This window comes from Suillus clintonianus (genome assembly GCF_016758775.1).
Source record: "Suillus clintonianus strain FC179 chromosome Unknown DEU56scaffold_17, whole genome shotgun sequence".
NCBI classification, from domain to species: Eukaryota; Fungi; Basidiomycota; class Agaricomycetes; order Boletales; family Suillaceae; genus Suillus; species Suillus clintonianus.
In genome coordinates, this window is record NW_024539241.1 from 250,286 (window position 1) to 260,030 (window position 9,745).

Here is a 9,745-nt window from a genome sequence, read left to right on the forward strand (position 1 = left end):
AATGTGATTTGACAATGTTGTTGTGCATTGACGCAAGTGATGGTGGAAACGCAAGTGGCGGTGGATTACTGTAGCACCAGCCAGGCTCATCTGTTCATCCACCGTACTATCTAGGCGTCGGCGAGCTCGCTCGAACATGACTACAAACTCCTGTACTTAACTCATTTTGAATGCAGAATTTAGCTACAAGTGTGTGACCCCGCGTTGCCAATGTGGCGAGTGCAGGCCTTTCTAGCCTGGTTACTTCCATCATCACCCCCTCCATATCCTAGAACTGCAAGAGATAGCAGAGACCACGCAGCGAGATATTCTTGCTCTTCATACCCGGCGGTTTCGTGCCGCTACACTACTATAACGTCCATTCTGCCGCCCTGTTCTGCATGTGCAATGCGCTTGAAGCTTGAACTGACACTGAGGTTCACGCCCGCATGTGTGCCATTAGTATCTGATTTACACAGTCGAACACCTTTCGTTGTGCAATTGCCGCGACTCACTCCAGCCCATTGTTGAAGTGCTACACCTAACGCAATAGATATTCCGACTGACAACTCGGGGGTGTTGATGAACTCCCGAAGATTCGACGAACCGAGTGCAAATAGGCTGGCAAAAACATGTGAAGCGAACTGTGTCACCGCCATGAAGATAGTCCTTACCCTTACGTATAGGAAGATGCAAATAGCGCAAAGTCGCAGACCTGTCAATGAGTGCTTCATCTACACAGCAATGAAGCTGTGACACGTGGGATACACCTTGAAAGATGCTTGAACAAACGGGCGCTGGGCCAACTATCTCCACTCCCAACTACACACTCATTTCTCGCTAGTAATCAAGCACTAGGTTCGTCAGAACGGCGATTCTGTTGAACGATGCTATAAGCTCCTCTGCAGGTTACAGGTGACCACTTGCTCACCAGCGACGGATACCCACTAAGATCACTTGCACATTCGCGAATAACGGCCCAGCGACTCCTGTGTATACAGTCCCGAAACTGTCTTCTAGGTGAGGACTGGATTCCTGTAAGTAGGCTGTCTCGTGAGTAATGACTTGTGTACTCTTACCAATGTCAAACTAAAAGAAGATCGGCTCCTCAGCGATCATCGCCGTCTGATAATCCGGTCTGGTTCAAAGATCTCGGCAGGCTTCTCTCACATAGTCCCCAATCTGCAGTACTTGGAATCCCCAGTGCCAACCATGTCTTCCCCTACCAGGGAATCGCTAGAAATCATGCCAGACCAGACGATGCGAGGCCATAACGACTGGGTAACAGGTGTTGTCCATCTGCCCAGCAGACGACAGATAATCACATGTTCGAAGGACGGCTCACTCCGACTATGGGACCTACAGAGCGGCACACAGATAGGCGAGGACTGGCGAGATGAGAATAACGCAGGAATACAGTCCATGGCATTGTCTCCGAATGGCAAGACAGTTGCAAGCGGAAGCAACGACGGGACAGTGAGGTTGTGGGACATCGAGACGAGGAAGGTCATTGCCAAATTCAATGGACACACCGGAGTTGTGTGGTCATTGTGCTGGAGTGCAGATAGTAGGCGAGTAGCGAGCGGATCCTTTGATGGGACAGCAAGAGTATGGGATGTCAAAAGTGGCAAAACTGTCCTGACAATCAAAACCAGGCACAAATATGCATATGTGCACGCCATTATATACTCGCCCGATGACGAAAAAATCGCGACGGCCGGAGACAATGAGGATGCAGTCAAAATATGGAATGCGAAGACGGGCAAGCTGATCACCACACTCGAACACGATTGGCCAGCTCAGAGCTTGGCCTGGACATTGGACGGAAAGAAGCTTATCTCCGGTTCAATGTACCCGATTAGGATTTTCGACACAACCACTTGGGAGCAGATTGCCATCCTTGAGGGTCACACAAACTACGTGGACGTCATCTCCTTGTCTCAGAACGACCGCCTCCTTGCAAGTGCATCAAATGATAAAACAGCGCGTCTATGGAATCTCTACACGAATCTCCAGATCGGACCACCACTCCAGCATGAGGATAGAGTGGAGTCCGCAGCCCTTTCCGCTGATGGAAAAATGCTAGTCACTGGGTGCCAAAACGGAAATGTGTACACATGGGACATTCACGCCATCCTCAAAGAAGCTGGCCTTGAAGACCTACTACCCGCTGGTAGCAATATTGTGAGTGTCAATACCTCACCCAGTCTCTCTCTCACCTGACACTGATAATGTCCGCTGCTAGGCACCCGCGCCAAAAGACAGACTCGAACAGAAGGCATCTCAAGGCAATTCAGGAATAGAGCGAACCCCCCGCTCTTCCCTCGGTGACAAGTCATTTTTGGAAGTACGCACAGTGTTTGTGAACCTGCTCAGTAGTTATAACATTAACATTGCAGGCTGATGCTACGCGATGTCACGACGGGTTCGGGGGTCATGTCGATGAACTCCCACCTAGATTTTTTGATGGCATGGAAGCCGAGGTTCGTCATGGGCATTTCTATTACATCGTTGTTGTCCTGATATCTGTGCTCTCAGTCCTCCCATATGGGTGATGCCCACCCTCACTCCTCTGCAAGTGCACTCCTCGCTCGCCTTTCCTCACTCCTCCACCGCTTTCGACACGACAATGCTGAAGCGACCGAAGGTCCGCATCCCTCAACGTATTCGGGGTTACATCCACGGGTGCTCCTCGCTCGCCTGTCCTCACTCATTCAACGTTCTCCACCCGAAAATGATGCAGAAAACGAACTTCAGCAACCCTCTACGCGTTCGAGCTTAGATCCACATGCGCTCCTTGCTCGACTGTCCTCATTTCTTCCCCGCTCTCGACTCAGCACCGAAGAAGAAACCGAACCTCACCCCACAATGCCTTCGGGTTCACGTCCAGATGGATTCATCAGCCGTCTGTCCTCACTCTTCCGCTCTCAACCCCACACCAACGAAGAAATAGGACTCCCGCAACGCCCATGCCGTCCTCATGTTGTCGAAGTGGCTCCAATGCGGGACAAAGAGGTGTGTCTTTCTCCAGTGTGTTGATTTCTGATGTCTGATGATCTTCATGCAGCCATTGTTTGTTGCTCCACGGTCGCTACCAGATCGTCCACACGCTCAGCCTAATGGTACTGCCATACCAGGTGCAAGACATGAGTATCCACTTGCCCTCCGATTGTTGGCCCATGTTGTGCTTTTTCTCTGCTGTGCGTCTCCTCAACACGCCGATGCAAATGCACAGCCAACACAGCAGCAGCAAGATCAATCACAAGCTCCAGTCCAAACCCAGGTGTCGTCATTGCAGACTCAGCCAGCCGCCCCCTCGACGTCTACGATACCTACTTCTCTTGACAATCGTACTACCGCTCCAGGTGCGGCAAGCGCGTAGCCACGGCGCCTTCCATTGCAGACCTGTTTCGTTCTTTGTCTCTGCTCTACATCTTCCCCACATGTAGATGGGCACTCACACTACAGCACGCGGACACCTATCTCATCCGTCTAGTTTTTTTATAATCACTATTGTCTCGTTGTGCACACTAACCATCTTTGCATGTTTTATTTCCGCGACATCCTCAACCTCGGGCTGGTCTCTACCCTAAGTCATGAGGCCGCGATGTTAATCGCAAGCACTCGCATTGGCTGCCAGTCCTGGTACTGCACATGTTGTGCACCAGCTATCCCGTCCGCATCTATTCCCCTGGCACCTGATAAGCAGTCAGTATTTACGTCCTATGTTGAACCTGATCGTTCCATCGCACAACTGCACATACGCATCCTCCCAACCTCATTTCCTGCATGGCGTGCATACTACCCGGATAGTTTCAACACGCCACGGTGATCTCGCAGCGATTTTCCGTTATATCATTTACTCTGAGTGCAACAGCGCTGCATGATGTGTCTGCCAGAGTGTGCCCATGCGACCTTTACGCGGTGTACAACCAAGACGTATTCACCCGCTGTCTGCGATGCGACTAACCGTTCTGTTCTCTGTACGAAATGGGCTAAAGGTCGCGGATGACGTGGTGCCGAAAATTTAGCATGTATTGTTTTTACTTGAGCGAACGAAATATTATCACAACGTCTTTCACAGCAATTGCTCCAGCATGCACAACTAAGACTCTTAGCGCGGATCACTCTCTTCAATGCTATTGTAGTAAGCTGCAAGCGCTCGGTGCTGACTGCCCCACCATTTAGAGAGAGTAAGGGATAAGATGATAATGAACACATGAAATCATGCAGGAAGCCTCACCTGGGGCGATGCTTGATAACTTTTGCAATATCAGCCAATATCCAGTCTTGAGGCAATCCTGTTCCCTGTCCCAAATAAGAGACTGACGGGCGCTGCCAGCCTAGAACATTGTTTAGCTGAGCCAAGGGTGGATGATGTGGTTCCGCAACATATGCCACCCTGATCTAGAGAACTTGCCCATCATCCCGTCGGGTGCTTTGGACTGATTTCTGGAATTTGATCACGAAACATGCTGGGACTCAGCAACATGAAGTCTGTTACGTATAAGATGTACATACTAGCGCCGGTGCGGGCCTGAGCGCTTCGTCTGCACAAAAATAAAGCTGTGAAGCGAACACAAGGATGACGCGTGGGACGCACCTGAAAAGACAGATTGAACGAACTGGCGCCCTACTTCCCCTTCTCCCAACCAGACATCCATTAATCCCTGGTGATTGAGCACCGGGCTCGTGTGAACGGTGCTTCTTGTGAGTGACGCTCTAGGCTGTTCTGCAGGTTAAAGCTGACCATATTCTTACCAGCGGCTTGGGATACCCACCAATATATCTTGCAGATTCTCAAATAACGGCGCAACTCGTGCATACATAGTCCCGAAGCTGTCTTCTAGACGAGGACTAAATTTCCGTGAGTAGGTTGTCTCGTGGGCGATGCATTTTGTGCTTCTGACAAGCGTCGTGAAAGAAGATAGGCTTTTGGACTCACCAGCAATCATTTCCGTTGCCGGATAACCTGGTCTTATTGAAAAATCGCAGCGGGCTTCTCTTGCATGGATAGTTCACCATCTGCAGTAGCGCCGACCATGTCTCCCTCCACCAGCAAGGCGCCAGCGATCACTCCACGCCAGACAATGCGGGGGCATACCAGTTCGGTACATGGTGTTGTCCATCTGCCCAGAGCACGACGCATAATCACATGTTCGTCGGACGACTCACTCCGACTATGGGACCTAGAGAGCGGCGCACAGATAGGCGAGGACTGGCCAGATGAGAATGGCACAGGAATGCGGTCCATAGCATTGTCTCCAACCGCCAAGACAGTTGCAAGTGGAAGTGACGATGGAAAAGTGATGTTATGGAACATCGAGACGAGGAAGGTCGTCACCAAATGGACGGGACACACCAATGCTGTGTGTGCATTGTGCTGGAGTGCAGATGGCAAGCGAGTAGCAAGCGGATCCTGGGATGGGACAGTAAGAGTATGGGATGTCAAAAGCGGTGAAACTGTCCAGACAATCACAACCGGACACGATCGGGTGCGTGCGGTGAACTACTCGCCCGATAATGAAAAAATCGCGACAGGCGGAAACAAAGAAGAGACAGGCGGTCCGCCGGGTGCAGCCAAAATCTGGGATAGCAAGACGGGCGAGTTGATCACCACACTCAAACACGATTCCATAGTTCGGAGCTTGGCATGGACATCGGACGGAAAGAAGCTTATCTCCGGTTCATTATTCTTGATTAAGATATTTGACACAACCACTTGGGAGCAGATTGCCATTCTTGACGGTCACGCAAATGATGTCGACTTCATCTCCTTGTCTTCAAACAACCGCCTACTTGCAAGTGCATCATCATTTGAACAAGCAGCGCGGCTATGGAATCTCGACACGAATCTCCCGATCGGACCACCCCTCCAGCATGAAGATGATTTGGAGTCCGCAGCCCTTTCCGCTGATGGAAAAGTGCTAGTCACTGGTTGCGAAAACGGAGATGTGTACTCATGGGACATTCACGCCATCATCAAAGAAGCTGGCCTTGAAGACCTTCTGTCTGTAAATCCCATGGTTCTTTGGTAACTACTATACTAATCTCCCACTTGCAGGCCCCAGCTCCAAAATTGTTGACGACCGTACGTGACGTGTTTTTTCAGCTTTTCAACCATCTTAAAGACATTCTAGAGCGATGCTATGCGACGTCCAGTTATTCCTGCCCGCAGAATACCGCTAGGATTTTTTGATGGCGCCCAGGTGAGTTATATGTTTCTGTTGACCGGTTCTTGTTCTAATCTTTGTACTCTCAGTCCTCCGCAGTACACGGTACCCATCACCATCCCTCCACACATGACGCCCGCCGCCCTACATTTTCTTTGAATCCACGAACGCTATTCACCGGCTTTTCGTCGCTGTTCCGCCACTCTCACTCCAAGACTGATGGAGCAACTGAACTCCAGCAACGCCCAAGGCAGACCATCTTCTCTCGCGGACCTCGCGTTGTCGATGTTCCTACAGTACAGGACAGAGGGGTAAGTATTCGTTCGCGCGCGTTTCCCGTCGCTATTGTTCAATGACTTATCTGCAGGCACTGGCTGTTGCTCCACAACCGCGGCCGCGGCCGCAGCAGCAAAGCCAGTCGCACGGCCAAACCCAGGCATCGTCATCGCAAACTCAGCCTACTACCGCCTCGACCTCCGCGACACCCCCTGCCCCAGGTACTCATGCTACCACGGCTGGTGTAGCAGCTGCGCAGCCACCACCCATCCGATGGTGGGCTCGTCTCGTACTTTTCCTCTGTTGTGTATCTCTTCCGCACGCCAATGGTCATTAATATAGACGCAGCATATATGTAATATATCGAAGTCCATAATGCCAACCACGAAAGCCTGGGACCAGCCAGGATCATCTGTTCATCCACAGTACTATTAAGGCGTCGGCGAACTCGCTCGAACATACCTACGAACTCCTGTGCTAGACCCATTTTGAATGCAGAATTTAGCTACAAGTGTGTGACCTCGCGTTGCCAATGTGGCCAGTGCAGGCCTTTCTTTACTTGCATCATCACTCCCTCCATATCAGAACTGCAGGGGATAGCAGAGACCACGCAACGAGATATTCTTGTCCCACATAGCCAGCGGTTTCGTGCCCTCCGCTACTCTACTATGCACTTGCAGAGCTGATACTGGGGTTTACGCCCGCATGTGTGCCATGATTGGCATCTGATTTCCCACACCTTTCTTTGAGCAATTGCCGCGACCTACTCCGGCCCATTATTGAAGCAGGAGCAGTATTTTCCAGGCTTAGAGTGCGGAGCAGCTAGGCGTAGATTATGATATATTGAAGGTGGAGTGCAGAATGAAAGATGTTGTACGCAGACTCGGATGTTGAACTACAACTTGGCTGGTACCAAATTTGGTATCGGTCTTGTTCTGTTCTCGTGCCAAAGTCGATGATCTTATCGTCGTAAAACGATTTCCTTGGGACTCGTTCTGTTCGAGCGTCAGAGCGATGTTTAAATAAAGAATCGGTGTTCTAATCGGATATTGACTTCCGAGCTCATGTTTGAGCAATACAAAGAGCGGGCAAGGAGCGAATCTCGAACACCTTTTGCATGTTCTCCGAGTTGGGGTTCTGTGTCGACGAAACAGGCCATGATTAGATAGATGACCGATTTGATTCGAGAAGAATATATGCCTAGCAAGGCTCTTCGTCATTGTAATCTCCGTTGAACACCGGCACTACGATGTTGACATGCTCCAACAACTGATCTGCATATGCGGCCGGACCCAAGGGCCGATGACTCTGTTCCCCAAGTGAACTCGAGTCGGAAGATGATTCACTAGAGGGGTCTCAATAACTGTTAAAGTGTTTCGAATGACATGCTACGCACCCCAGTTGCTTCCGTGTTTGCTCCCCCATCAGCCTCGGGACTGAGCTCCGCAGCGACGGTCATAAACCTAAGTATACAGGATAGGCCCTCATAAATCGGATACGCAGCTGAAAAGTAGCACTTACTGTGCAGCATGTGTACCAGCCAGAACTCTCATGGCGTCCAAGTCTGTCTGAAGTTGTTCAAAGAGATCTGCTGTCTGCCCGACGGCACGCGACATGTTCTTCAGGCTGGCTGCGAGTTGGCCATATAGCCTGTCCTTTGCCTGGGTGGCATTCATCGACGCAAGGAAGATCTAATTTTCCAGAATCCAGCCTGAGTAGTAGTCGAAGACAAAACTCGGAAGGGTTCACGTGACACCGTGACCATGAACTCTGTTTGCTAGGCACCGTACGCCGTCGCTACCAATCAGAAAGGACTGGCAGAATTCGAACAGAGATTCACGCTAGCATGTACGATTGCAAGATCAGGAGGAACGACTGATTCTCTTCTAAAGGTCTGAACGTTTGAAAAAATTGATAGTTGCCAGCAAACAGACAGGCAGTTGAAGCAACGTTGAAGACAGTGCAAAAAAGTTACCGATTAATGCTTGCTTCACACCGTGAAAGCGATCTCTAATGTGCAACCTGAGTTGCCGAGCCAGAAAGGTAACCTTCCCTCATCCGTTGAGTAGTTCCGACAAACTAGCAATCTCATCTACGACATGCATGTATCTATACGGATTCTGTGCCAGGGATCAGCCATCAAACTATGCAGAAACAAGTAAAACTTACGCTGCAGGGCATTGTTGAGCTTGTTGACACGCGACGAGACACTGAGGTCAATGCTCTTATCGCCAAAGTCCACCACAATACCGCCGAGAACTGCAGGGTTGACCTGAAACTCATTAGAACCGACTTGAAAGGGTTATGAGCAAAACTAAAGTACCTTGTTCGAAATTTTCAGCGACTTTGCCTGCTGAGCTGTCTGGGACTGCTTGAGGATAGTCTCCAACCGGGAGGACAAATCCTTGGGCAGAGGAGTAGCAGACGTGACAACCACTTCCAGCTCTCCCTTGTACTTCGAAACCAACTCGTTGAAACCCTCTATAACACCTTGTGTCTCTCCAAGTCTGCCATTGTCCGACAGGACAGCGAACAAGTTTTTGGTTATTTCGGAGACAGGCTCCTTCTTGGAGCTCTCTGCACGAGCATAAATGACAGCGAGGCCCGCAGAGCGATCCTTGGCAGATAGCGTCGGGTTGCCGACGAACGCTTTGAGGTCGGGCACCTCCTTGATGACATTAGAGATGGCGTTCAGTTCCGACTGGACCTTGTTGAGTGTTTGCGGTGATTTCGAAAGAGCAGCCGAGTAAACAGCTTTGGAGTACTTTTGAGCAATGGTAGAAGCTGCTCGCCGTCCCAGACCCAGGGAGGCAGTTGCTGAGCGGAACGAGGAGCACAACATGGTAGGCGTTGGTGATGTGTTCTCTTCCGAGGTTGTAAGTATCGGGAAAGTGCGGGCTCTGAAATGAAAAGCTCAACCCGGCGTCTCCGCGATCAAATGTAGCGTGCACCAAGCGTGCACTACTTATTCTGTATCCGAGGAAATACTGAAGTGTCAAAAACACATAACCTGAACTATTCTATAGCTAATTTTGATTCATAAGATCAAGGGGAACTTCTCGAGAGTGAGGGTGCGTCAGTAGTATGGTGGAATAGCGTTGTGATCGCATGGTCAACACACCAACAACTCTGATGCAAAAATCACAAATTATGCGCAACTATACAACACATACGATGGTCATGCAAGTGTAGCCCGGCATAGATAACTACCCAAAGGGAGCACGTCATGACGCTGCTGCTCCGGACGAAGCAACCGCTTTCGCATTGGGCAACTTCTTCTCGCCAGTAGTCAGCTCCTCCATGTCTGCAGCCTTGAA

The 9,745-nt window shown here is 50.4% G+C and overlaps 3 protein-coding genes across 3 annotated transcripts; 1 reads left to right on the plus strand and 2 right to left on the minus strand.

Moving 5' to 3' along the window:
• Nucleotides 1-1,191: 1,191 nt before the first annotated feature.
• Nucleotides 1,192-3,361, plus strand: DEU56DRAFT_978887 (WD40-repeat-containing domain protein; the record flags this gene model as incomplete). The annotated part of the gene is made up of 5 exons (XM_041359725.1): nucleotides 1,192-2,163; nucleotides 2,225-2,326; nucleotides 2,379-2,462; nucleotides 2,518-2,994; nucleotides 3,047-3,361. The coding sequence occupies 5 exons, from the start codon at nucleotides 1,192-1,194 to the stop codon at nucleotides 3,359-3,361; spliced, it is 1,950 nt and encodes a 649-aa protein (XP_041211187.1).
• A 4,433-nt stretch (nucleotides 3,362-7,794) lies between these two features.
• Nucleotides 7,795-8,104, minus strand: DEU56DRAFT_731806 (uncharacterized protein; the record flags this gene model as incomplete). The annotated part of the gene is made up of 2 exons (XM_041348236.1): nucleotides 7,795-7,891; nucleotides 7,950-8,104. 2 exons carry the CDS (start codon nucleotides 8,102-8,104, stop codon nucleotides 7,795-7,797), a joined length of 252 nt encoding a protein of 83 aa, XP_041211188.1.
• Nucleotides 8,105-8,227: 123 nt separating this feature from the next.
• Nucleotides 8,228-9,399, minus strand: DEU56DRAFT_853578 (OSCP, subunit 5 of the stator stalk of mitochondrial F1F0 ATP synthase). The gene is made up of 3 exons (XM_041355226.1): nucleotides 8,752-9,399; nucleotides 8,598-8,700; nucleotides 8,228-8,548 (listed from the first exon to the last, which is right to left on the minus strand). Exons 1-3 carry the CDS (start codon nucleotides 9,268-9,270, stop codon nucleotides 8,538-8,540), a joined length of 633 nt encoding a protein of 210 aa, XP_041211189.1. The 5' UTR covers nucleotides 9,271-9,399; the 3' UTR covers nucleotides 8,228-8,537.
• Nucleotides 9,400-9,745: the final 346 nt, after the last annotated feature.